Source organism: Solanum verrucosum, unplaced genomic scaffold, assembly GCF_900185275.1.
Source record: "Solanum verrucosum unplaced genomic scaffold, falcon-dt-bn FXZP01000252.1, whole genome shotgun sequence".
NCBI lineage: Eukaryota > Viridiplantae > Streptophyta > Magnoliopsida > Solanales > Solanaceae > Solanum > Solanum verrucosum.
The window spans coordinates 6,430,059-6,457,654 of NW_026019988.1; the positions used below are offsets into that span (position 1 = coordinate 6,430,059).

The 27,596-nt window shown below is 33.9% G+C and overlaps 5 protein-coding genes across 9 annotated transcripts; 4 read left to right on the top strand and 1 right to left on the bottom strand.

Annotated features, from left to right (window-relative positions):
* Nucleotides 1-6,189: 6,189 nt before the first annotated feature.
* LOC125818762 (protein-S-isoprenylcysteine O-methyltransferase A-like) lies at nt 6,190-8,572 on the top strand. 5 transcript variants are annotated; one of them, XM_049498277.1, is made up of 3 exons: nt 6,190-6,395; nt 7,412-7,496; nt 7,620-8,572. In XM_049498277.1, the coding sequence occupies exons 2-3, from the start codon at nt 7,415-7,417 to the stop codon at nt 8,204-8,206; spliced, it is 669 nt and encodes a 222-aa protein (XP_049354234.1). In that variant the 5' UTR covers nt 6,190-6,395; nt 7,412-7,414; the 3' UTR covers nt 8,207-8,572. The 5 variants fall into 5 exon arrangements, with proteins under 5 accessions (XP_049354234.1, XP_049354237.1, XP_049354236.1 ...); XM_049498279.1 differs by having other exon boundaries at nt 6,373-6,389; XM_049498278.1 differs by having other exon boundaries at nt 6,384-6,400.
* A 774-nt stretch (nt 8,573-9,346) lies between these two features.
* On the top strand, nt 9,347-11,587 carry LOC125818743 (pentatricopeptide repeat-containing protein At2g13600). Its single transcript, XM_049498255.1, has one exon. The coding sequence runs from the start codon at nt 9,440-9,442 to the stop codon at nt 11,567-11,569; it is 2,130 nt and encodes a 709-aa protein (XP_049354212.1). The 5' UTR covers nt 9,347-9,439; the 3' UTR covers nt 11,570-11,587.
* A 1,091-nt stretch (nt 11,588-12,678) lies between these two features.
* Nucleotides 12,679-18,232, top strand: LOC125818756 (FAD synthetase 1, chloroplastic-like). Its single transcript, XM_049498271.1, has 5 exons — nt 12,679-13,062; nt 15,199-15,251; nt 16,368-16,503; nt 17,407-17,582; nt 17,668-18,232. Exons 1-5 carry the CDS (start codon nt 12,818-12,820, stop codon nt 18,192-18,194), a joined length of 1,137 nt encoding a protein of 378 aa, XP_049354228.1. The 5' UTR covers nt 12,679-12,817; the 3' UTR covers nt 18,195-18,232.
* A 4,124-nt stretch (nt 18,233-22,356) lies between these two features.
* LOC125818752 (uncharacterized) lies at nt 22,357-24,658 on the top strand. The gene is made up of 2 exons (XM_049498267.1): nt 22,357-22,741; nt 23,449-24,658. The coding sequence occupies exons 1-2, from the start codon at nt 22,378-22,380 to the stop codon at nt 24,339-24,341; spliced, it is 1,257 nt and encodes a 418-aa protein (XP_049354224.1). The 5' UTR covers nt 22,357-22,377; the 3' UTR covers nt 24,342-24,658.
* A 1,117-nt stretch (nt 24,659-25,775) lies between these two features.
* Nucleotides 25,776-27,408, bottom strand: LOC125818760 (putative GEM-like protein 8). Its single transcript, XM_049498275.1, has 4 exons — nt 27,018-27,408; nt 26,850-26,924; nt 26,145-26,419; nt 25,776-26,064 (listed from the first exon to the last, which is right to left on the bottom strand). Exons 1-4 carry the CDS (start codon nt 27,268-27,270, stop codon nt 25,882-25,884), a joined length of 786 nt encoding a protein of 261 aa, XP_049354232.1. The 5' UTR covers nt 27,271-27,408; the 3' UTR covers nt 25,776-25,881.
* Between the last annotated feature and the right edge of the window lie 188 nt (nt 27,409-27,596).

Sequence of the window (27,596 nt, forward strand, 5' to 3'; positions counted from 1 at the left end):
CTGAAACAGAAACAAGACAAAATGAGATCGGAAGAAAGTAATTTTCCTCACTCTAACGGCTTAGACTTTTACTTTTAGATGAAATGATCACTCACTTCAACATGATTTTAGGGCAGACGGAGGTCCTAGATTTGAGTCTCACTGTCACCCATTATCAAAAAGAATTTCTACATGCTAGGCCCATAACAAAGAACTAGGCCACATATTAGGGGCATATTGAAAGTCAATCAAATAAAATATAAATAGAACTGTATTCACCTCTAACAACTTAGCTTTTGGATGAGATGATCAACCTTCAACAACACAGAGTACATATTGTCTTTCTCAAACTAAAATAAAATAAATATGCAAAAGGGCTTAAAAAAGAAACATGATCCACAACTTGAACTTTTGAATGAGATGGTCGGCCTTCAAAAGCCTAATTTCCAAGAACATATCATTAAATATCTCATACCAGTTAAACTAACTTACTTGGATAACCTTCAAAATGTTGTAATTCAACTACTAGAATACAACTGAACTTCAAATATAAAACAAAAATTATGTTATTGCAAATTACTTCCAATTTACCTTTTAAAAAATTGTACCAACAAGTACAGAGGCAGAGCTAGAATTTCAACTTTATCCGTTCTGAATTATAGAATAATGACTTTTATAGCATAACAACAGGGTTCTAAATTTGATACTTTTTAGGTATTTAATAAATCTCGTAAACATAAATACATAATTTGAGCAAAAACTAAAGTATCTGAGCTTCTAGCTCCGCCCTATGACTATCAAGTATCAATATTTGGAAAAAGAAAATGCAAGTAAAATGTGAGACTTACTATTGAATGTAAAAAACAACAACCATAGATCCACTGGTTCCCCACCAAATATAAGTTTCTTGAATTGCACCTGAGATGGGGTTGGTGAATATGCAGAAACAAAAAAAAATTGAAAGAAGAAGAAGTTATTTTTAGTGTTTTTTTGCAGCAAAAGAGCAGAGGGGCAGAAATGGATGAGATTGTTGATGACTTGGAGATTACATTTGGGTCACTCTTTTAACTGAATGGCTGTGGTAGTTTCTGCCTACGTGTATGTACCTTCTCATTTCTTTTTTCTTTTCATTTTCTATTTTATTTATTTTAAAATGATTATTTCAACAATGTTATTTTCAAATTTAAGTTATATCAACGGATAATATAAAAAAAAAATGACTTAATACATAAATATGTTCTTTAATTTGGCTTTAGATTACGTTTCTCCAATTTTGGATGTGCACAAGTAGACAACTCAAACTGGGACAAAATTGAATAAGTAGACACATGCGTCATATGTGGCAATTCACATCGTCCTACGTGTAATATGACACATAGGACGTTTGTTCAATTTTATACAATTTTGAGAGCATACTTTTGTACACTCAAAGTTGGAGGACATAAATGTCAACTGAAATCAAATTAAAGAACGTATTTATATAAGCCTAAGAAAAACTATTATATTGCCCGTATGATTCAAAAATATCATCCGGTGTGTCGGATATTCCATAAATCATGCACTTTTGGAAGATGTATACTGGTATGGCTTCATTTCTCAAAGATCTGATCAGCATAAATTATAGATTTGTTATTATTTTAATTAAGTTATTGGTTAATATTTATTATAAAAAATTACTTATAATTAATTATATTATATATTATATATTATATAATAAGTGTCTTAGGTGTATGAATATTTTTTTTATTAAGTAAGTTATTGATGCATAAAATTATGTTGTAAGCAAAGAGTGGAGTTAGAATTTGAGGCTTGCGGGTTCAAAATTTTAATTATTTTAAGCTATTGAGTTCTATATTAATAATTTATATACTTACAATGAATTTCTTGCTGTAAATTTAGAGTTTGAACTAAAATTACTGAATTCGGCTGAACTCGTAATCAACATACCAGTTACAAAAATTATCTAGATGATTCTTCAGTGCATCAATGACACAAACAACAAACAATATAATTCCACAAGCGAGGTATGAAAGAATAGACCAAAGAGTTATTTCTGACAGATGAATGGCACACTACACCAAGAATCCAAGTGTTGCACACAAAAGTAATTTTTATGGATACTGAGAAATTTAAGAGACTAGCAAGTAATGATGCATTAATTTTTCTTAAGCTAAAAAAAAAAAAAAATTAGTCTCATGCTGTTTAACTTACCACAAATTTAAAAAATACTTTCGAAATTTGTGGCTAAAATATTGTGTGGGTATAAATATATCATTCAGAATAAAATGAGCATTTTAAAATTAAATTGTTATTTAATAGAAAAAAATATGTCATTGTTTTTGTGATTAAGTAAAAAGAAAAACGTGTCACATAAATTGGGACACCCCCCCCCCCCCCGGTTGAAAAACAGTACACATATAAATATTTAAAATATTTGATCAAACATTAATTGCTGTTTAAAGATGTTTTTTTGGATTTTTTAAAATAAGCTAATTTTAAAAACTTGACTAAACAAATCCAAAGATATTAGTTGTCTGTGGGGGTCTTTTGGAATTTTTAATTTTCGATAAAAATGCATCAATGGTGTATGGTTCATTACAAAAGTTAGGCTCAATACATATGTGAGTATGTGACCCCTAAATTTGTCAAAGAAAATTATTTAGACTCCTCGATTAGAGGTGTAACCTATGGAACACATATCATAGTTTTATGTGTCTATTGAACACATATTTGACAAGTCTAAACAAGTTAGGCCTCGTTTGGATATTATTTGAAATTAAAATTTGTTTTAGATATGTAATTTGAATTTCTCTTAAATATGAAAATCTTACCAGTTATGAAAATTATTAAAATTTCTCTACCACTTGTATAATTTTACCAAAATGAGCAAATCATGATTTATAAATAAGATATCAAAATATTTTAAGGCACCAGCCACCGCATTGATAAATCTCATATCTTCTCTTTTTGTAAATAAATATTTGTCGCATTGATAAATCTCATATCTTCTTGTTCCTTTTGTAAACAAATATTTGTGATTACAAACTTTCAAAAACACATAATTTATAAAGATCTACAAGTCAACAATAGTAGTAACTAGTTATTTTATAATATAATCTTTTTACCTGGTACGAACAATCTCTAAACTAAACGCTGAACATGAGTTCTTTTGTTTTTTGCAAAATTTAAAATGATATATTTTTTTAAACAAAATATAAATTTGGATCAAATTTTATATTTTAAAAAAAAAATTATGATTTCAAATTCAAAATCATATTTTTGAAGAATTTGGATATCTTAATAATGTCCCTCTTTATCTTAGAGAAAATCACATGCCATCTTATATAGCTTCACAAGCCCAATCCATATGGACTTGTTTGGATGGAACTATCTAACCAGTTCAAATTAAAGGCCCGTTTCAAAATACCCGCTTACTTTCCTTCTAGCATCCAAACGCACGGCCTCCTCCCCAATAGCTGAATTTCGATCTCCTTCATTGATTTGCAGATTTGTTCTCTCTCCCTCTATCTCCAGCTTTTTTTCATTCGTCTCTGGAACCGGAGTCCCCAACAACCTTCTCAATCATAGCCATGCTATCTCACCAACTCTTGTAACTGAAGGCAGAGGCGTATTCAGGATTTCGAAATAATGGGTGCATTATTACAAAAAAGGTTGATCTAAGATATAAATTTGATCGATTCGACATTTAGGTTTTTATTACTGAAAACCATTCAAATTAATATTATAAGTCCAAAATTAATTAAAATGCCAAAATGTTACCAATAACCATTTAGAGAGGTGTTATCTAATTTTAGAAAGAAAAATAAAACAAGATAAATATAAAATTCAATTTTTTAATTTCACATGGAGAGGTGCATCCAGTCATCATAACATTATATGATACTCCGAATATGGATTCATACATCTATATTTTAATATTTTTAAAAAATATAACACTACTATATATGATCTCTCGAGGGGAGCATGGGTTCACGTGAACCCGATAACCCCTCTTTAACTCTTGGAACCGAAGGAGGCAAGAAGAAGCCTGAACATCGAGAAGTGGTACCTTGCCCCAAAAGCATTGTATTATTTGTGGACTGGAGCTCGTTTACATCCTTCCTCAAAACCAACACATCAGCCATTCAAGGCTGTCAAAACAGTCGACTCACCCTCAGTTTTTTCCATTCATGTCATTAACCATGACGTATCAAATATCACTAGTTTTTTTTTTATTGCAATTTTTGTGGACAGTTAAACCCTTTTATTTATGAATAAACAAACAAAATTACAAAGTGCCAAAGGAAAATACAAAATGAATAAAGTTGCCCAATAAGAAATAAAATATGATGAGAAATAATCAAAGTCTCTTTTATTCTTTCTAATAAATTGGTTTCTTCTAAGGTCTGCACTCCCTAAAAAGAAACCAAAAGTCATCTTCTTCATCATTTCTCAGATCTAGTTGAACGGAGATCTCGAGTCTTTTACAGTTTTGTGAAAATACAATTTCATTTCGTATGGGTATTAATATTTATGATTTCCTATAATTGTTATTTTTTCGAGTTAATTGCAAATTTATTTGTTTTCACATGTGATAATGATTCCAAAGTCGTAAATCAATTTTCTACAAATAATTTCTCTAAAAGAAAGATTAAACATTTTTAGTTTTTTGTTATTCAACTTTCAGCTAGACTGATAAAAAAATAAAAAATCATCGTGACTTTTGTTCGTATGGATATTGTTTGCGACTCAATAGATTAAGTGGTCTAAAGACAAAATTTAAAAAAGAGAGTTAAGTTTATTTATATTTTTAATATATTTTATTCTTATAAATTCTAAAAGAATATTGTAATTGATTATAATTTTAAAATAAGAAATATATATATATATATATATATATATATATATATATATATATATATATATATATAAATATATATATATATTATTGTACGTTACATTTCTACCAAAAAAATAAATAAATAAAAAATTGTTACATAAGCTATCAAAATTATTCTGAAATTGTTTTAAAACAAAATTGACTTCACTTCATTGAATATGTCAATTAAAGTATCTTTTTTTTTATATAATATTTTGTAATACTTTTAATAATCAATATTATTGTGATTATTACTTTAGAAGACATTCAAAGTCAAGATAATATTTTTTAAAATTCAATTATTTGACAATCTAATTGGTTTAAGTTTAAGATAATCTTACAAAGCCAATTTGATTGTCTACAATTTTTAATTATAATTACATCAATAATAAAATTTCAAAAATACGTGCATAATACTCCCATTGTCCTTATTTACTTGTGAAATTTTGATTTGATACACTTATTAAGAAAATAATGATTGATATAACAAGCTTATCATTTTACCTCTATTAATTGATAGATTTTCAAATATAGTTTCTCTTTATACTTTTCAAAGACATTTACTCAATGTTAATAAATTGAGAGTTTATTAAACAAAAGAAATTTGTACTTCCTTGATTAGAAAATATTTGACAAGCAAATAGAAATGATGGAGTAATTAGTAAGTGATTAGCAACAAACTATTAAGAAAATTTTAAATTAATGTTAATAATACATATATATACTAGTAACATTACCCGTGCTTCACGCCGGAATTTAATATCATAGAATTTATAAAATAATATTTAAAACCTATCAGTGAGCCACTCAACAGAACCAAAATACACAAATATTTAATTGTGAAGAAGAAGAAGAGGAAGAGGAGGTTCAGAATTTTCATTGTTTTAAAATGAGAGGAAATCCCTATATTTATAAACAACAATGGGTAGTGTAAACAAATGTTTATTGTGCCTTATCGGAAATGTCATAACTTTTCATAAAAGTCACAACTCTTAGGAAAGGACACAACCTTTCTTAGAAGTCACAACTTTTATAAAAATCAACACTTTTCATTAAAGTCGCAACTTTTCATAAAAGTCACAATTTTTCATAAATTTCACAACTTTTCATGAAAGAGAAGGCTAGTTTTGTAAATAAATAAATTAAAAGGAAATTTTGATTTGTTGTGACGCAACGTAGGCGGATCTAAGATTCTCTTTTATATATATATATATATATATATGATTTTATGGATATTTTGTTTCTTGCCAAGTGTGCTAATGGTTAATACGGTGCTTCTCATAATTAATAGTACTAATATTTTACATCCCCTTCATCAGATCTGGTTGGCTCTTTTCTGTATGTAAATCTCCTTCATCTGTTCTTCGTTTAGTCTTGCCTTTTGGTTGAATTCATTTCTTTTTTGTGCATCTTCGGTATGTTTTCTTTGGAGGCCTAAAGCCGCTGCTGCTTTTGTGGATTTAGGGTTGAGCCGCTCTTGCTTGCGTGCATCTCGATTAATTTATGGGGTAGCTTGTTGTCTAGCTCACAAGTACAGGTTCTGTCTAGTGTTGCTGCTGATATTCGAACTTGGGATTTTTCAGTTTTTTTACTCACTAGGTCATTCCCTTGGGCGGGGTGGATTTATAGGGAAATTTATGGTGTTCGTGAACCTATGGTCTCTCTACCAAATTAGATATTTTATGTACATATTTCACAGAATTAATCTAATATTATCTGTTGGCGTTCATGCTCCTAAAAGATTAAATGGTGCACTTGATTGAATGCTTAATTATTTACCTAAAGGAACAATGATCAATTCTCAGTTGATGCTAAAAAAAATGTTTTTTTCAGTGGTGCACCAATGTTATAGAAATTCTATATCCTTATCTGCCCTTGTGGACTCATGATAGAACTCAATTTCCGAGTCATTTACTAAATGATCCTGATGATCTGTGCTGTAGAATTTGATTTCTAGGATAACTTTTTTATTAAGTTGCCTTATCTAAGTTAGTCTCCAATACAGCCCTTTAGTTGATATTAGTTCGTTAGAGAAAGTGGTAGTTAATTTTCTAATAACTTGTTATTTTTCATGATTATTTAGTAATGGAGTGTTAAATGACAAGTTATCAAGTGTAGTGAAAATGTGCCTGAATCCGGCTAGTTTGGATACGTGTTATGTTGATTGATTGATTGTTGCTTTATTAGAGAGACTAATATCTAAAGCTCTGTACTGACACCAAAATCCCATTGATGATGTTTAAAGAGGAACCGTGAGAGGTTAAGGATTACTATGATATCTAACCTTACATATAGAATAAGAGATTGTATAAAATGATATTGGAGACAAACTGAGAATGATCTTGTGTATAATGCACAACTCTAAGTTGCGTGGACTCTTCACTTTTGATGCCGCATCCGTGTCAGATTCTTCAAAAATACACTACTTTTGGAGAATCCGACACGCACCCATTGACATTTTTGAAGAGTCCGAACAACATAAATGCACATATAGAATCTAAGTTGTGTTATGTGATGTTTTTGTTCCTGAATGGTGCTCGCATAAATTTGCAGGAAATGTCATTCTTAAAGGATATTTTCATTGATTCTGAAGCCCATTTTGTGGTGCTAATTGTACAGAGCTCATCAACATTTTCAGGTTTGGAGTTGAAATTTGAAACATAGCGTATCATGATTTCAAGCCTTTGATGAATCAGATTGAGATCTCATTTTAGTAATTTTAACGAGAGGTTTTGTTTGACTTATTCGCGTGAAATGGCAGAGCTTTTTGGATATACAGCATGCAGACAATTATTGCAAATGTTCATTTCAATTATATTCTTCCATGTTTCCGAGTACATTCTGGCACTTGTCTTTCATGGGAAGTCGAATGTATCTTTTAAGTCGCTTTTGATAAGCAAACATTATGTACTAGCAATGATTTGCTCCTTGATAGAGTACCTTATTGAAATCTATTTCTTTCCCGGCTTAAAGGAATATTGGTGGATAAGTAATTTTGGCCTTGCAATGGTTGTTCTCGGAGAAATCATAAGGAAGTTGGCAATTGTGACAGCAGGCCAAGCCTTCACTCATCTAATAAAGGTTTATCATGAGGAAAATCATCAGTTGGTTACGAATGGGATCTATAGATTTGTCCGTCATCCCGGTTATTGTGGCTTCTTCATCTGGTCTGTTGGTACGCAAATAATGCTCTGTAATCCAATATCAACCGTTGCATTTACAGTTGTTGTGTGGAAATTCTTCTCGGGAAGGATACCTTACGAGGAGTTTTTCCTCAAGCAGTTCTTTGGTTCTGACTACGAAGATTATATGAGAAAAGTTCCTTCTGGTATTCCACTTGTGAGGTGATTATTCAACAAATCCTCTTCAGGGCTCTATATACATGCATAACATCATCTGCTCATCGGTGCTGAGATAACACTGTTTAGGAATTTTATCTTCTTAGACACTTACAGTTTTCATAATGTGAAGTTCGCCAGAAAAAGGTTCCTCCTAGATATAACTTCTGAGGTGATGCTTCTATTAACCCTTGTAGAGCGCGTTTATCTTATTTGTATCATCATGTTTTTGCCGTATCATGTCTTTGTTAAGACTTAGGTAACTAGTCTTATGGGGAGCTGTAAGTCATAACTGTATTTGTAGTTATGGCTGATGGGACAGTGTTTTTATCACACTCTTAAGGAGAAGAAAGGCTTTGTAACATTTTCTTTAATTTGTCAATTCACTTCATCTCAATTATGGTTTTTTTAACAGTTTTAGCTAAGACATGGTGATGAAACAACTTCTAAAGCATTCACCACATTTATATACAGTCATATTTCTACAACGATCATCGTTCTTTATAACAATATTTCATTATAGTAGCCAAGTTTTTTTGGCCTGATAAATTGGACAATCTTAGAGTGAGCTTTGGATAATGGTTTACTTAATGTGAGCCTAATAGATTTCCAGAACTATAAGCCAGGTACATTTAGTGAGAAAACAGTAACTAAATTGATAAAATTCTAACCATGATGTCCTAAAAGAGAAGAAAAAAAGCCATAATGTCTCTTCCTTTTTTTTATTTTTTGGATTTTCAATTTGGTGTTTGATATTCGTATTGAAACTTGATTAACTCGAATTTACATTGGTATGACTTATTTTGGAAAAATACTTCCTAACACGGACTTTTTGTTTAACAGTAATAAAGCCACAATGTCCATTTCATTTTCTATTATGAATTGAAGAAATCATTTGGACCAAGATTTCTGTATGTTTCTACTCGCATTGATTGGACTCGTTAAAAATATTGTTGGATACATAAAATTATTTTTTTTAATAAAGACACTACTTTTGAAAGATCTGATAACACTCTCAGCAACTTTTAAGAATTCAAATCCGATCAATCTATCAACTGAGTTACTAAAATTGAATTTTTCAATTGAGCTACTTATCAAACCAATTGAGCAACTAAGATTTCCGATCAACCCAATTGGCTGGCACTTCTTCTTAAGCATAGCACATAAATCTGTGCTTATTTCTGTTCCATCTGATGTTCTAACAACATGCCCATTAATCAAACTTCCTTAAATCCTATGTCAAATGACAAAAGACACTTCTTTATTCAAAAAACTCATCACTTGGGACCTCTTCTCCCTCTCAAACTCAACTCCCTTTGCCAAGATTCTAGATTCTTACATCAATTCCAAGTCCCAATATGTCATACAAACTGTCCATTGTCGAATTCTCAAGACCCATTTTAGCTCCGAGGTTTTCATAAACAACAAGCTAATCGACGCTTATGGGAAATCTGGGCTGTTAAAGTATGCCAAGAAGGTGTTTGATAAAATGCCTGAGAGAAATACCTTTACTTGGAATTCCATGATGAATGCATATACAACATCAAGATTGGTTTTTGAGGCTGAGGAACTGTTTTATTTAATGCCTGAGCCTGATCAATGCTCGTGGAATTTGATGGTTTCGAGCTTTGCTCAATGTGAATTGTTTGATTCGTCGATAGAGTTTCTTGTGAGAATGCACAAAGAAGATTTTGTTTTGAATGAGTATGGTTATGGAAGTGGTTTAAGTGCTTGTGCAGGGTTGAGGGACTTGAGAATGGGAACTCAACTTCATGCCTCGGTTGCTAAATCGAGATATTCGAGAAGTGTTTACATGGGTTCTGCGCTAATTGACATGTACTCAAAAACGGGTAATGTGGATTGTGCAGCAAAGGTGTTTAATGGGATGTGTGAGCGTAATGTGGTGTCGTGGAATAGTTTACTTTCTTGTTATGAGCAAAATGGGCCAGTGAAGGAGGCTCTTGTGGTATTCTCTAGGATGATGGACTTTGGGTTTAAACCAGATGAGAAGACCTTGGCAAGTGTAGTAAGTGCTTGTGCGAGTTTGTGTGCGATAAGAGAAGGTAAGGAAATTCATGCCCGAATTTTGAAATCGGATAAGCTTAGGGATGACCTTATCATATGCAATGCATTGGTTGATATGTACGCAAAGTTTGGGAGAATTGCTGAAGCTAGATGGATTTTTGATAGGATGCCAGTCAGAAGCGTGGTGTCCGACACCTGTTTGGTAAGTGGTTATGCGAGAGTTGCAAGTGTGAAGACTGCAAGAGCTGTGTTTTTGGGGATGATTGAAAGGAATGTTGTGTCTTGGAATGCTCTTATTGCTGGATATACACAGAATGGGAACAATGAAGAGGCATTAAATCTCTTTCTTATGCTAAAAAGAGAACCTGTTTGGCCAACTCATTATACGTTTGGGAATCTCCTTAACGCATGTGCAAATTTAGCTGATCTGAAACTTGGTAGGCAGGCTCATGCACATATTTTGAAGCATGGATTTCGTTTCCAGAATGGACCCGAGCCTGATGTTTTTGTGGGAAATGCTCTCATAGACATGTATATGAAATGTGGATCAGTTGAAGATGGTAGCTGTGTATTCACAAAAATGCTGGACAGAGACTGGGTTTCATGGAATGCCGTAATAGTTGGATATGCACAAAATGGGCATGCTATGAAAGCTCTTGAAACTTTCAAGGTTATGTTAGTATCCGGAGAGAAGCCAGATCACGTAACTATGATTGGAGTTCTATGTGCATGTAGTCATGCAGGATTGGTTGAGGAGGGGCGTCAATGTTTCTATTCCATGGACACAGAGTACAGGTTGACACCGTTTAAGGACCACTATACATGCATGGTCGATTTACTTGGCAAGGCTGGTTGCTTAGAAGAGGCAAAGGATTTGATTGAATCCATGCCGATGCCACCAGATAGTGTGGTATGGGGGTCTTTGCTCGCTGCATGTAAAATTCACAGGGAAATTGAGCTGGGAAAGTATGTAGCTGAGAAGCTTTTGGAGATTGATCCTACAAATTCTGGCCCTTATGTTCTTTTATCAAACATGTATGCTGAACAAGGAAGATGGCAAGATGTCAAAATGGTCCGAAAACTTATGAGACAACGAGGCGTTGTTAAACAGCCTGGTTGTAGTTGGATTGAAATACAAAGTCAGGTTCATGTTTTCATGGTAAAAGATAGGAGACACGCGCAGAAAAAAGAGATATATTTGATATTGAATACACTAACTAAATTGATGAAGCTTTCTGGCTATGTCCCAAATGCTGGTCATTTGGATGGTGATGAGGAGCAAACCATGTTGGATTTTTCCTCATCTGAAGAGTTTGAAGAACCTGTAATAGCTGCCATTGCATGCTAAGTTGAGCGGACTCGTCACTTTCGATGTCGCACCATGTCGGATTCTCCCAAAATACACTATTTTTGGAGGATCCAACACGCACCCATTGCCATTTTTGAAGAGCCCGAGTAACATAGATTGCACAATGGTAGAGGTGGCTTGTGGAAGTTGCAAGTTCCTGTACTTGTCTAGAAAGAGTAGTTCACTATCTTTTAGGCATAATACATAGACAAACACTTTAACTTGGTCTTCACCGGCAGTTGAACACTCCAACTTTCATTGTGACCATCTAGACACTCCAACTGGACACAAGTGCATTTCACAAACACCTTTAAGAGGGTGCATTCTCAAAGTTGGATGTTTACTGTGCCAATTTAAATCAAATTAAGGTGTCTAGATGTAGATTTCCAATATTGAAATGTTTAGTTGTTAGTTGAAACTACGTTAAAATGTCTATCTATATATTATGTTTATTTTTTCAGGAATCCTCTCTCAATCGCTTAGGAGAACAGAGGCAGAAACACATTAGGAAATGTAATTTTAAAGACATCATTATAATGTATCTCATTTTAACAAATATCACATATACATCTTTATTGGATCGGTTTTTCTCTCACACTTTATTAGTTGGATGGTTGCTATTTCTTGTTTTATAATGTGTAGCATAGCATCGTATTGTATTATTTTAATGAATACACTATTTAGATAGATTGTATCGTTCTCTGTCATACATAATGTCACACATCTATAATTTAAATGATAAACCTACAAAAAAAATAGAATACACGGTAGAGCTACTATAAAAAGATAGGATAAAAAATGAATTTGAATAAGTAGACATATGCGTCCTCTGTGGCATCCTACGTGATCAATTTGCATCCTATGTATATTCTGTCACCTAACACCTATGTATCTATTTGTTTAATTTTATATCAAGTTCAGTTCAATGTATAAAAATATTTGCACAAGGCACAATCATTTATGCACAAGGTATAATATATGAAAAAGCTATATTTCTTAACTTGATCTCAACAAACATCTATGTCTTGTAATTTTGAATACGTACTTTATATAAAATAAGATTTTTCGCCATTAAGGAAACCTAAAGTTAGAGAAATAACCCCTAAAACAAGAAACCAAAACTATTGATCCAAATACGTCCACGCCAATCGCAGATAGGCTTCTTCTTTCTATTTGGAAATAAAAACCAAAATGGTAGTACAACAATAGGCCGAATCCATCTCAATCTTCTTCTGATGAAAATTAAGAATGCTGGGTGGGTCTCGGTGTATATCTCAGCACTGTAATTTTCATTGCAGTGCTCACCAATTTTCCACCATTTTAGCTGCTTCTACACTAACCTCAAATTCTTCCTTCAAGAATTTAAGAATCAGATTGAGGAACAGGAATAGTAGCAGTTCTTGTTTGAGCAATAAAGTTTGTGATTTCGGGGTCAATTGTGTTCCACCCAAATCTTCAGATACTCAAAGCTCTTTGCTTTCTGAAACTTTGAGGTAATTTATTGTAATTTGAGCAGTAAATTTAGTGATTTTGGGTAATTTTGAGGTAGTTATCATAGATTCTTATATGAGCAATGAAGTGAGTGATTTTTTTGGGGTAATTTTGAGGTATTCATCGTAGTTAGTGATTGTGAGGTCAATTGTGTTCGACCCAAATCTTCAGATACCCAAAGCTCTTTACTTCTGAAACTTTGAGGTAATTTATCGAACTAATTTAATGATTTTGGGGATAATTTTGAGGTATTTATCATAGATTCTTGTTTGACTAATGAAATTAGTGATTTTTGGGGTAATTTTGAGGTATTTATCATAGATTCTTGTTTGAGCAATGAAGTTTGTGATTTTTGGGGTCAATTGTGTTCGACCCAAATCTTCAGACACCGAAAGTTCTTTACTTTCTGGAAGTTTGAGGTAATTTATCATACTCTTAAGCAGTAATTTGAGGTACTTATCATACATGTTATTGCTAGAGGTAAAGTTAAGTAATTTTGGGATTGTTTTCATCAATTGTGTACAACCTAAATCTTAGATATCCAAACTCTTTATTTTCTGAAAGTTTGAGGTAATTTATCATAACTGTTCTTCTTTGAGCAGTAAATGTGGTGATTTTTGGGGTAAATTGATCTATTTATCATAGAAGTTCTTGCATGAGCAGTAAAATTTAGTCATTTTAGGATTTTTTTAATCAACAACCTAAATCTTAGATATTCAAAGCTCTTTACTTTTTGTAAGTTTGAGGTAATTTATTAACTTATCTTCTTTGAGCAGTGACTATAGTGATTTTTGGGGTAGTTTGAGATATTTATCATAATGTTCTTGCTTGAGCGGTAAGATGTAGTTATTTTGGGATTCTTTCTGTCAATTGTGTACAACCTAAATCTTGATGCCTAAAGCTCTTAACTTTCTGAAAGTTTGAGGTAATTCAACATGTCAGCTCTTGTTTGAGCAATAAATTGAGTGATTTTGGCCCCCCAGGGCTTTAGTCAAAGTGATAAGAGCCCAACACATGACATCGCGTTAGGTGCACAACACGGGTTAGAGCAGTTCCACAGTCAAAAGCCTGGTATTTAAGTGGGTAAGGGTAGAGGGGCGGACCCGTCATAGGGCGAGTTTCGAACTGTGCACCACTAGCCTTTAGGGATTTCTCGGTTATCAAAAGAACAAAAAATCGAGTGATTCTGGGGGCTTTTTTATCAGTTGTGTTCAACCCGAATATTTAGATTCCAAAGTTCCGTGCATTTTAATAGTTTGAGGTAAATCATTTTTTTCCCCTTAAAACCTTTTGTCATTGAAAAGACAAATGTAGAAAAGGAAGCTCTTTTGTTAAGCCTTGATTTATAAGCTTGTGATTGCTAGAAATTGAATGGGTGAATGGAAGGTTGGAAGCAGACCTTTATAAATGCAATAAGATGAAAGGGAAAATTTAGTTAAAGCTATAAGTTTGGATCACATTTTTGACATAAACAATATGTAAAGTTTATTGGAATATCATATAAGTATGGGCAGGTATGCCTTTGTGCTTAGTAAACTGTGGTGTGGTTGACTTTTTATTGTATATCTAAAATAAATAGATAATGTTATTTCTTTCTTAACTGTTTAAAGTTTTAGATGAGAGGATTCACACACTTTAACTGGGCAACAGAGTAGAGAGCTGACGGCCCCATGTTTGAGTCTTGTTTCCAGTCATCTACAAAAATAGTTCCGCATGCTTGGCTCAATAGAAAGAATCAGGTGCTGCACAAGAAGCGTGTTGTGACCTAAAACAAATAAATAAGAGTGTCTTCCTTTAATAATATAAGTTTTTAGATGAGATGGTTACACATTTCATTTGGGCATAGTATTTGACTATTTGGGGTAGTTTTCATTTTATGTTTAAATGAAGCTTACAAAGGTCTGAGAGCTTTTCATTCCATTGCATTGACATTGTAATGTCATTTTGTATTTAAGTATGACTCTCCTTAGAATCCCAGTGCTAAATTGTAATGTCATTTTGTATTTATGTTTAAATGAAGCATACAAAGGTCTGAGAGCTTTTCATTCCATTGCATTGACATTGTAATGTCATTTTGTATTTAAGTATGACTCTCCTTAGAATCCCAGTGCTAAATGTGTGGTCTATTTCATGTAAAGCCAATCTGGAACAGATGAGGAGCCTCCATCAGAAAGATTGCCCATTCTGACAGGTTTGCTCGTACCCATATACTACTAGTAATAAAATTATCAAACGATATTTCATGTATGCTGAATTTATATTAATACCCATTTTCATTTATTCTAACTCATGAAGTTTTTCCAATGATTAAATGCTACATAGGTGTCTTGTTAGTTGTTGTCAGCCATTCTTTATGTCATAATCTTTGTTGCATTGCTATATTGGCTCTTATGCGTATTCTTTCGTTTTGTAATTTCTTTTATTTTTCTCTTCCTGGTTTCTAAAGAAAATGTAGGAAATAGGTATCAAGATTTGGCCATTTCTTTTAGTGTACATATTTATATGTGTTGCAATCTGTGTACGTCAGTCCTCTGTTATACTGCCAGGTCAAAGAACAGCCCTTAGTATCACAACATAAAAACCCTGTGAAACCCGTTGAAATATGTTCCAATACACGAGTCATCACAAAGAGAAATATTGTCCATTGTCTCATCAATTTGTTTTGTTAATACTTCAGACCTGTTCTTTCGACATACTTTTTACTTTATTTTTGTATAAGAAATAAAGTTTTGATGGGTTTTCAACTCCTATCTCTTCTCTTTCTTTCTTCTTTTTTAAATAAAAACTCCTATCACCTCTCTGAAGTTCAAGTGTTTGATCCTTCTTTTCAGCTGGAGCAATTTAGCCCCTGTAAATGATGTTATTCCTCTTGTAGATTTCATTAGCTCCCTGTCTTTGGCTTAACAGCCAAACCTTTGGTCATTTAGAGAAATAGCTCAATGCTCTATCGGTAGTTTTTTGTATCCAGGAGCTTTCCCTTTTTCTCCTTTGTACTCATTCAGCATCTTCTTGATGCCAGTCAATATGACTTACTTACCAAAAAACTTTACTTTGTATAAGAAGATCAGGGGTAATCTAGCTGTGAATAGTTGAATGGCCAATCTGCAAGTTTGTTCTAAATTTACTTAGGACCTACAATTACTTTCTTCAATTAGTAAGTTTTAGTTCTGATTGTTGCTTATCATCAAAGAAATAAAGAGAGTTTCAATTCCCCTTGTTATAATTGCGTTGTAAATGAGAAGAAAATAGAGGATTTGTGGATATCATTTATGTGTAAATTCTCAATTATTATTTTTCGTTTCAATAGGCGGGATAGTAGCTCTGGGGAAATTTGATGCACTCCATATTGGTCACCGCGAGCTTGCAATTCAAGCAGCAAAGAGAGGAATTCCGTTTCTTCTTTCATTTGTTGGAATGGCGGAAGTACTTGGATGGGAACCGAGGTATAACTTCTGTTGTCTTAGGTTTTTACTCTACTGTCATAGAATGTTAAACAGAGAAATATTATCTCCTCGAAATACCAGAAAAGGAGAAAAGGACGAACTTCGACACGACTCAACTCTCACTGCTTCACCCAATCCTGTAATAGTACCTAGGATCAACTTTAAATTCTGAAAATACAAAAGGAAAGAGGATTATCACATTCAGGGAGTTCTATCTTGCATTCTCTAAGTGTGTGCGGGTCTTAACTTGTAGCAATATTCCACCCTAGCTCCTCTGATTTAGCATAACTCTATGGACCCCGTTGACGCTCTTTCTCCAAAGCACTAGACTTTGTTAAGTAGCATTCTTGAGTTTAGGAATTTCTGTTAATAGAATGATCAATCAGAATATGTGCAAAGAAGGAAGAAAATATATCCATACATTTTAGTTCATTTAAGTTTTAACGAAAAGCATAAAATAGAGAAACCAATCAATCAATCTCCGCATTAGATTTTTTTTTCCAACAGGAAAACTTAAGTTAATGCTCTCTCTTCTTTTTTTCACTGTTTTTAGCGACAAGTGAACGTTTTTGATGATTCCTTATAGTTTTTTTGCAGTATCTTGTCCTTCATCTAAAATTCAAAGGATGTCCTTATCAACATGTTACACAATCTTGATTTGCTCCTTGGAAATAAAATATTTTCAAACTTTATTCTACTCAAGTAGTATATAGGATTAGTCATGGTTTAGAAAATTTGGTGTTTGAAGCTGGAAGGTCAAAGGTGTTTAAAATCTGTTGAATGTATCCTCCTAACCTTACTCAAGCATACTGAGAAGTTCCTTTTTTGGTTAGTGGTCTTTATGAAATGCCACATCATGAAATGAGAAATAATATTTCTGATCATGTGTATATTTTCTAACAGGGCTCCCATTGTTGCTGAATGTGATCGCAAAAGGATTCTTTCGTCTTGGGCTCCTTATTGCGGTAATGTAATGCCAAGGGAACTCCAGATAGATTTTTCAAAAGTTCGATATCTTACGCCTTGTCAGTTTGTAGAGAAGCTTTCCAAAGAGCTGGGAGTACGAGGAGTTGTTGCTGGTATGTTGTAACATCCTAACTCGGTATTGAGATTCCAATATAAACTAACAAAGATAAAAAGATATTGATATGTTGATGACCTCAGGCGAGAACTATCGTTTTGGATATAGAGCTGCTGGTGATGCATCAGACCTTGTGAAGCTTTGTGAAGAGTATGGATTAGAGGCCTATATAATCAATTCTGTCATGGACACAAATCAAATTTCTGGAGCCTTAAACTCTAATGACGGAAAAGAGAGAGGGCAAGTATCATCTACTCGTGTGAGGTATGCCCTTCACAAGGGAGACATGAAATATGTGTCAGAGCTATTAGGTCGGAACCATCGTCTTATTTTAATGATGGAAGACCAAGAAAGGTTTACTAGTGAGAGAAATAGGCTGTCAGCTCCAAAGTCTTGTTTGTTGAATCTTGCACCTAAGGAAGGTCTTTATGAGAATTGTTCAGTTTTGATTGACAAGAATGTTATACCCTGCAGAGTAATAGTTGATACAACAGATATTCATTTGGAATGCTATGAGGTAGATAGGTTTTCCTGTGTTACTTCTCAAGACTTAAAGATATTGGGTATTGACTTTGGTAGTCCAGAGTTAGATGGGGTTCAAATTTTGTAATTCATTCCCTATAATTTTTTAGTGCAACCATTTCTGAATGTCCTTCAGTCTTCAAGTATGAGTATGATTCTTTAAGCGGTACCTTTCTGCTCAATTCACATTCTTTTTACGGGAATATAGCTGAATTTACTGATATTCTAATTTCTAAGAATCTGATAGTATGCATGGAATCTAGATGATAAATGTGCAACAAAATAGCAAATATCATTATGTAATGACTTTTGACCATTACCATACATAATGGATTTTGTTCTATCACTACAAGTAGATTGGTTAACAACTTGGTTACTGTTACTCTTTCCTTGTTTGAGTGTTCTTGTATTTGTTCTAATTAGTGACAATCCCTTGATTATAATCCTGTCGTACTTGATTGGCTATTATCCTTTCCGCCAATATCTTTAGTGCTTGAAGTCCATTTCCTTCAATTCATTTGTAACTGTTGAAATGTGTGAACCATCTCATCTATAACTTTGGACTGTTAAAGGGGGGCACATATTACCTTAAAAACGATGTTTTGTCTCATCTAAAATCTTAAATAAAAAGGGAACACTTTCTTTTTAACAGTAGTGAATGCAATATGTCTATAACCACTGTTGGTGTCCACTTACTTTGAGCATGTTTGAATCCTTATAAAGAGTGCTTCTTGTAGACTTCTGCTCTCTCATTCCTGTTAGAGTGGTTTTACCTGATATTCATTATCATTCTCTTACTGCTTATGAAAATCTTGTTCATCATCATCAAGTAGGTGGTTATCTGGAATGTTTGTTTCACGGATAAGGAAATCTTGCTGTGATATGTAAGAGTGTTCTTTGACAACTGTAGAAGATCAAACTATATAGATTCAGACATGTATAAAGGTGGAACCAATGTCTTAGGCTGTGGCATGTTAACTTAGAGAGAGAGAGAGAGAGATAAATTTGAAGGGGTTGTAGAACATGATGAGTGTTGCTTGGAAGTCTACAGATCATATATTAAATTCAGGAGTGTATAGTTTCAAATTTTTCGTTGAAAGCAGGGATGATCTTGTTGTACAATGGTCCTTGGTTTTTGGGTTCCTGCAGTGACACTTTTGGGTTCCTCTTGTGGGTCTCCCAAGGCATTGTCTACTAAGCTATTGCCATTGAAATTGGTAAATTGTTAGCAGAATGTTACCATGGAGAGATAAGGGAGAAGCTCGGTAGTGGACAACTGTTTCTTCAATGATCTTCGTCCATTTTGTCGGTGCATCAAATTGTATGGTCCAGAAGGAGAAGTGGGGTTCTCCTTCCTCAAGTGCGAACAGTTTCCTGCCGTGTTTCATGTTTCTTTTCTGTTTAACAAATTGTGTTTTATATGTGGTCTTATTGACCATATATTAGAAGCTGCACATTGAAGGATGATTCTTGACCTACTTAATGCAAAAGGATCTTTCTTTGTGTGGCTTGGTTCAGTGTCTGTCTTGATAAATTTAGATTAAAGGTGTTGTGCTGCCATTGTTGGAGATGTATTTCTGGCTCATGCTTTGATTTGAAGCATATGTAGGAACTTTTGATGGGCCTAAAGAGGTCATGAAAGGAAACTCAGCTGCAAATCTTGGGACGATGCAACCCTGAATCTACATACTCGTCGCCTGGGTCCTGTTATCTCATTGCTTCAATCTAAAGATCTTACAAGCAGGTATGAACAATAACTGAAGGCAGATCCAAAAGTTTAAATCAGTATGTATAGATTATAGAATATTAGACTTAGAGACTAAGGTAGTAGATTCGGGCATAGCTAAGAATCCTATTTGACATACTACTACACTAATAATGTACTGGAACCCTATCAGTTATAACTGTTTATTCATGTAACGTTGTGTTGGAAGGATACAACTTGCTATAAGGTCAGAGGGCCTGAGGCTATTGTGCTGCATCGAACTCTACATAATTTGAATGTCATTGAGATCTTATTGAAAGACTACTCCCTGGGCTTTGGTCTAGTGGTAAGATTGCAACACGTAATGGGTAAGTCAGGCACACGTTACAGATTCGGTATTTAAGTGGAGAAGGGTAAGGGGCCCGGCCCCTTGTCCATCCACTTCCGAACTGTGTGCCACTGGCCCTTAGAGATTTCTCAGTTTTTTTCTTAAAGAGATTGTTGAATACTGATGCTAGCTCAACTCATTACTTCTATACCTCTCTGTCCCTCATGATCCAGTGACAAGCTTATGAAGTATTTCAGAGAAGAATGGTATTTAAAATGTACTTCCTGAGGTAAAGTTCTTTCTTTGAAAGATCGGAAGAAATCCTACACACTCGGCTATATCTGGTTAAGAGATGGTGCTGTGGCTAATTCTATATGTGAATTATGCAATGAGATTGTGTTCTCCTGCCCTGTTCTTCAGGTTTTCTCCACCAAAGCTATGATTCTCATGTTGGCCTTCAAGTTGTTCCTAACAAATTAGATCAATAGGAAAGGGCTGTTCTTTCTACTTCCTTATGATCCTTTTGGTGTATAAGGACTCCAGTGATCTTTCAAGGATCTTCTTATAAAGTCTTGAATTTGCTTGATCGTCCGTCATCTATTCACATCTGGTGTTTTTTTTGCTACTTGAATCAAGATTTCAGGTATTCCAGGTAATGTTGTAAGTTGGATTGAGGAACTTCTACTGGCCAGTTTTAGCTAATCTACATGGTGTTGTGATATCCTTAGAGCTGGAATTTATTGTTCCTAGGGAGCAGCATGAGGAATCCTCCAAGTCTCATTACTTCAAAACTTACATTTTGCTAAGATGAATCATTTCTTATTCACCATTAACCAGAGGTCTCGGGTTCGAGTCTTGGGTATGGAGAAAATCATGTGGGGAGCGCTACCCCTGAATGGACCTTGCAGTGCGTGATCCGGATTCGAACCCTGGGTTGGGAGAAAATCATTTCTGCAAATGAAAATCACTCTGAATACTTTGCAGACATGAAAGGGAATAAGATTATGAATATTTGCAGACAATTTTTTGGGGGGAAAGCTTACTTACATTATGGTGTTTACATCAAATTATGAGTATTAAATGTATTAATTTTGTCATTAAGTGACAAGAAGATATGTAAATGATACATATTATGTGTACTTATTATTAAATTGACCTAAACATTTGAGTATGGGACCCTTGTGTCAATTAGTGCCAACAATGTAATTGAGAGTCATTAATCTTAGGATACCAAAGGACAAATAATGAATAATAATTAATAAGATAGTACATAGAATAAAGGGTGTTTAATGCGAATATACTATATGTTAGTTGGAATTTAATCATTTAATCTTGTAGGAGTCGTTTGGTAAGATGTATTGTAACAAAGGCTGAATATAGTGTATTACTAGTAATATTGAGATTAATATTGTTGTTATTAGTTATGTTGATATTATTTTTATCGATGATTTGATTTACTGTATAAAATCAATAAGATGTATTAGGATAAAAATAATATCAAATAAAGTGTATTATTATTAGAATATAAATACTATCCCATATTGTTAATGCCATTATTATTATTATTATGTGTAAGAATAATATTGAACATAATATATTAGTTGAACATAATTTGGAAACACTACTAAATAAAAATTAAATAATATCAAAATTGTTGTATATATATAATTTTCTTTAATAGCTCTTACCAAACGACCCTAATGTTGGTATATATTATGCTTCATAAGTTGGTAACCACCACATTCCAACTACTCCCTCAATTTCAAAATAGTTATAATATTTTGTTTCTCGAGAGTCAATTTAATTAATCTTCAAAGGTAAGTTAAATTATATTAATTTAATATTTTAAAGGTACTAAAAAATTATATGATAAACACTATAAATTGTAATTTTTTTATATTAATATAATAAAAAAGACATCTCATAATATTAATCAAAGACCATCTATCATTTACTTTTAAGTATAAATCATGACAAATATTTTGAAACGAAGGACTATTACTATACAAAAACTTTAGAGCTTTAATCCAACTCATAATTCTTCATGTTCAATTTTCTTATTTAATGCTTACACTAAATCAATAAATATTTAATACTACATAATTTTATCTTGCTAAATCACAGTATAGTTGATTAATACACCATATAGTCCAAAACCCTATAAATAACAAAACAAACACAAAATGAAAAGATAATTCCTCTTTCTTTCCAGTAGGATCAGAACCATAAACTTCTCCGATGGCCGGCGACGATTCTCATCTGCAAAATGACGTCGTTTCAATCTACTGTATAAACGACCGTCTCGGCGACGACGAGCTTCGGGCCGTACTGTCGAGGCTGGGAGACGACAAAGACAAGGAAGTTTTCGGGCAGGTATGTAAGCGGTGGCTTCGTATTCAAAGTACTGAAAGGAAGAAACTTTGTGCTCGGGCCGGGCCTCACATGCTCAGAAGAATCGCGGCCCGATTCACTCGATTACATGAGCTTGATCTATCTCAATCGGTTTCTAGATCTTTCTATCCTGGTGTTACTGATTCTGATCTTTCAGTTATTGCTACTGCTTTCTCTTGCTTACGAATTCTCAATCTTCAGAACTGTAAAGGTCCGTTTTTGTATTTTTTAAAACTTTTGTAGTTTGAAATTTGTTGAATTTGAATGTTCATTGCTGAAGTGAACCTGAGCTACTGCAGGAGTGGCCAAATGCACCAATGAGTTGTAGTATGTGTAGTGATATTTCACATTAAGTGCTGATTTAAAATCTTGAATTCGTCTTTGTGTGGGGTGGTGGAGCTGGGATTTTCACTAAGAGGGTTTGAAATACATAAAACATAATTTTAACCATGTATAACCAGTTCGGATGAACCCCTGGGCCCTTACTAGCTCTGCCCCCCTGTCTGTGGGGTGTTGGGTGTATTGTTTCCAACTTGGACATAAAGGAAATTTTGAGATTTTGACTAAAACCTTTTGTTTGAAATGTTAAAGGTTTTGACCCGATATGGTGAAGACTGGCTCTTCCTCTTTTCTATCTTGTAATAATGGTTTTTATGATAAAAAGGGCGTAATGGGGTTTATGGAGGATTTTAGGTGAATTTATGGTTGGTTTTTTTAAAGATTTGTAGGATTTTGTGTTTCTGTGTAAAGGTTATGTCTTTTTTGCTATGTGGTTTTTGAAGTGGTAGCAAAAGGGAGGATAGTGTAGTTATATCATATGTATTCCAATTTTCAAGAGAAAGTGTAACTTTGTTGCGAATCTAAGGCTCAGATGCTTCCTTGACTTAACTTGCGTGGTTTTCTGGTCCAAATTTACAGGCATAACAGACAAAGGATTGACAGCGATTGGATCAAGTCTCTCTTCTTTACAGTCCTTAGATGTATCCTACTGCAGAAAGATCACAGACAAGGGGCTTTCAGCTGTTGCTGAGGGGTGTCATGACTTGAGAACGTTGCATCTTGCTGGCTGTAGATTTGTCTCAGATTCATTAATGAAAGCTCTCTCCAAGAATTGCCATTATGTAGAAGACCTAGGTTTGCAAGGATGCACCAACATTACCAACTCAGGTCTCTCTGTTTTGGTTGAAGGTTGCCGGAGGATAAAGTATTTGGACATTAACAAATGCAGCAATATTGGTGATATTGGGATATCTAGCGTGTCTGAAGCTTGTTCATTAACACTTAGGACATTGAAGTTGTTGGATTGCTACAAAGTTGGTGATGACTCCATCTTATCCTTGGCCAACTACTGCAAAAATCTTGAGACACTCGTTATTGGTGGTTGCCGTAACATATCAGATGAGCCTATGAAGGCACTGGCAGCTTCTTGTAGTAATAGTCTGAGGAAACTGAGGATGGATTGGTGTTTGAATATTACTGACTCGTCATTGGACTGCATCATTTCCAAATGCAGAGAGCTTGAGGTTCTTGACATTGGCTGCTGTGAGGAGTTGACTGATGCTGCATTTCAACAATTAGGAAGTGAAAACTTTATGTTGGGGATGAAGATTTTGAAGGTCAGTAACTGTCCAAAGATAACTGTTGAAGGAATTAAGAAGCTTATGAAGTCATGTGAATATCTTGAATATCTAGACGTACGGTCTTGTCCCCTAATCACTAAAGCAGGGTGTGAGGAGGCTGGAATTCAGTTTCCTGAATCCTGCAAAATAAACTTCACTGGAAGCTTAGCAGAGCCAGATATGTTACTTTGAGCAGTACTTGATTTAGCAATGTCTTTGAAGGACTGAAGGGGATCATGCAGTGAAATCATCACATTCTTTGCCTAAGACCTAAAATATGACTTTGGAAGCTCCTGCTGTCAGTCCCTTGTTCCCATTAATTTGCCTTTTGTTAAGCATCAAGTTTTTTGTTGTAGATTATTTCCCTGCTTTTCAGTTTGTTTTTTTCCCCTTGCTTTTCAGTTATTTGATATCAAACTCCTGTATATCATCCTTGTAAACTACTAGTAGGCACCATTGTTTGCTGTAGGTGTTTTCAGATTGTGAATGAAATGAGTCCATTGCTGCTAGCTTGAATGTGAACTTATACCAACAATGATGGTTTGATTGATTGCATTTCTTGTACGACCTGTCCAATTATATTTGCCAGTTCAGGTTTCGTGTGTGTGAGACAGTGCTTATCCACGGTTGGATTGTGTTACCTGTAACTGCCTATAGTTTGGATTTTACAGGAGCCATATTTTAACTAATTGTCCAAAGAAGTTTATCAGACTGCAAGATAGGAACCAGTGTTCTGATTGTAAAATGGCTTAATTTATATTTAGTGACAGTATAACATTGTTTTTCCCACGTTGAATCTGTATTTTAGCATGTTATAGTAGGTAAGTTACCTTTACATTGACAGTGTATATTAACGTCTTGTAGCAGGTAACTTGCCCAGATTTTCAGGTTACTAAATCCACCTTTTTTAAATAGTTACCTGTGGTTATCATTTATGTAACTTGATAGTGTAAAATGCAGAGAAGTTAAACACACTGCCAATTTTAGTATTTCAAATTGGCTGGTTCATCATTTTCTGGATGATGATACCAGTTAACTTTTCATGAATGGGTAGCATTCCATTGTGAGAATGGCTACACCTTTTCTTTTCTCAAGGTGTGAGGAAACTACAGACCAGAAAAATGATGATGATCACTTAGATTCTTAAATTGATATAGTGCGGTTTCCGGCCTCAGCATATTGAATTACAACATGGAAATATCCCTCAAACTGACTTCACAATTTGAACTGCAGATTTTATATCTTATTTCATTTTATCCAAAAGATAAATAATTTGAAGACACTATATATCATACTAAAAGAACTTGAAGGCAGCAAAGCTTGTGAATGCAGTATTAAATTTGCATATAAACAATCTAAAATGCTAATCCTATAACTAGCATATTGTTCTTGTTTTCATATCTACCACTTGGGTCATAAAGTCTACTCTAAGGACAAGTAGAAAGCTAAATGAATCTACAAAAAAAACCAATCTATCTGCACAAGTTTTATAATAAATTTATACATTCGTATCTCTTGCTATCTCAAAAAAGAAAATAAGTCTACAAAAGCTACCAGTTTCAAAAAAAAAAAGTCTGTACATTTCCATTAACTCATAAGGGCACAAAGCTTAAACCTAAAAAGCCTCCTTTGAGCAATGGATCTAGTTACAAAGTTTTAACAGATCCCTGAATTTGTTTTTGCATGAACGTTTTACATTGAAGAACGAGCTCATTGGAAAAAAAAAGTGTCTTCACAACTTGCTTGAGCTGGAGATTGCCTGCTGCAGATATCTCAGTGTCTTTTGATGATTGAGGAATCCCATAAACCAGAACTCAAAATCATCCTCTGTAATTACTTGTATATACTTCTGTGATGGCTTTTGCATATTTTTGCTCTCTTTTGCTTTCATTATCTTACTAATTGGGATTGATACCTGCCATTGTGAAGCAGTTAGATTATGCTTTACGTGGTTAGAAAATTAAGAGTTGAAAGACAAATGGAGCAGAGTGGTACCTTATAGTAGATTCTAAGCAACTTTTCAGTTGGAGATAAGAGCTTTATTGATCTCTCACTGCAGAAAGCAATCTTATTGGTAGAGATGAAGAGAAGGCCTGCTATTGGACCAGCTGTAGTTGATAAATAGCATTGACAAACTTTCAATAGCTTTTCATCATCTCTAGCACTGAACTTCTGCCTGAATATTTTCTCCAACCCTCCTACTTGAAGAATTTTTGCTCCAAGGCTCAATTTTCCCTTTAAAGTTTCTGTTAGTTTCGGGCTTAGGCTCACTGCACAATTAGAGCACATTTAAAATCAATGTTTTCTATCATGTATGCATGTGGTTCTTGCATGAATTTTGTACTTTATGATTCACTTCTCTGAGTTCTTTAGATTTACAATAGTGTTTGATCATGACATCACTTGCAAATACTTAAGGTAAAGTTTGTCCATCAGCATTCACAGTTTGTGATTTTAGCATTTGAAAGACAGGTGTAGTATTGAATTAACTTGTCTGAGTAGCATTTTTGAGTGAGATAATTGTTTTCTCTTACAAACTTTTTCTTCAAACAGAATTCATGTCCGGACACAATTTCAATTCCCAAATACTCCTTTCAACTTCAAGTTCAAATACTTATTTTTCGACTTGAACATAATATTATCTTAGTAATATTTTCAATAAATATATTCAGGTTTTTTGTAGCGAACTTAAGTGCTTACCATGCTCACGGATGCTTTGTACAAGACAATCCATCCTTTCTCCCAATTTGTTCATCTTACCAATGACATATTTTCCTGCATATTCAAGAATATTGTTATTTTTGTGATCTCTTCATTCAAGGGTTTGATCAAGTTGATTCTTCATTAAGGGACCAGGGAAATACTCACTTTGCTTAATTTGAGACAAGTTCTTTGAAGTTGCATATGGAACAATATGGTCTTCGCAAGCAGATAGGGCAAGTAGTATTTTCGGCTGCCTTCCAAGTGAACATACTGCTGAACTCATGGGAATACCCACCAAATTTCCACGGAGTAAGTTCTTCATTGTCATTCTGATTTGAGGTGGAGTATTACTGTATTTTGAAGGTATGTGAGAAATATTTAAGTTTGGTTGATGGTTTAAAAGCAGTCCATGTAGCATTATATATAGGTGCTTGTAGAGGAGTTGGTGAATCTTTTAACTGATTGTTCCATGAGTCAGCTATGGGTCATCTGAAATAACCAAAAAAGGTCATGCATATGCTTTTTCAGAATTTTCTTTTGTATCAAGAAGAAAAAGGTTGTCTTCAATAATCTTTTTGTTGATTGAAATTTGAAATATTCTAAAAACAATCAAAGTGCAGTGCATGTTCAACCACTCCCTTTATTTTCTAAATTCCTTTTATAACTTTTTCTCTTTGCGCGTAAGGTATTGAAAGTGTCTTCTTTTAGCTGTCTGGTCAATTACAGTAAGCTAATATGAGGCTG

Excerpts from the sequence above, each read along its gene's own strand:
- LOC125818762 (XM_049498276.1), top strand. The coding sequence starts at position 7,373 with ATGTTTTTGTTCCTGAATGGTGCTCGCATAAATTTGCAGGAAATGTCA. Across the intron at positions 7,497-7,619 it reads GAGCTCATCAACATTTTCAG|AGCTTTTTGGATATACAGCA; the intron begins GTTTGGAGTTGA and ends GTGAAATGGCAG.
- LOC125818743 (XM_049498255.1), top strand. The coding sequence starts at position 9,440 with ATGACAAAAGACACTTCTTTATTCAAAAAACTCATCACTTGGGACCTC.
- LOC125818756 (XM_049498271.1), top strand. The coding sequence starts at position 12,818 with ATGCTGGGTGGGTCTCGGTGTATATCTCAGCACTGTAATTTTCATTGC. Across the intron at positions 13,063-15,198 it reads TTGCTTTCTGAAACTTTGAG|CCAATCTGGAACAGATGAGG; the intron begins GTAATTTATTGT and ends TTTCATGTAAAG. Across the intron at positions 15,252-16,367 it reads AAGATTGCCCATTCTGACAG|GCGGGATAGTAGCTCTGGGG; the intron begins GTTTGCTCGTAC and ends TCGTTTCAATAG.
- LOC125818752 (XM_049498267.1), top strand. The coding sequence starts at position 22,378 with ATGGCCGGCGACGATTCTCATCTGCAAAATGACGTCGTTTCAATCTAC. Across the intron at positions 22,742-23,448 it reads CAATCTTCAGAACTGTAAAG|GCATAACAGACAAAGGATTG; the intron begins GTCCGTTTTTGT and ends CCAAATTTACAG.
- LOC125818760 (XM_049498275.1), bottom strand. The coding sequence starts at position 27,270 with ATGCTACATGGACTGCTTTTAAACCATCAACCAAACTTAAATATTTCT. Across the intron at positions 26,420-26,849 it reads ACAAAGCATCCGTGAGCATG|TGAGCCTAAGCCCGAAACTA; the intron begins GTAAGCACTTAA and ends CTAATTGTGCAG. Across the intron at positions 26,065-26,144 it reads TGCTTAGAATCTACTATAAG|GTATCAATCCCAATTAGTAA; the intron begins GTACCACTCTGC and ends TCACAATGGCAG.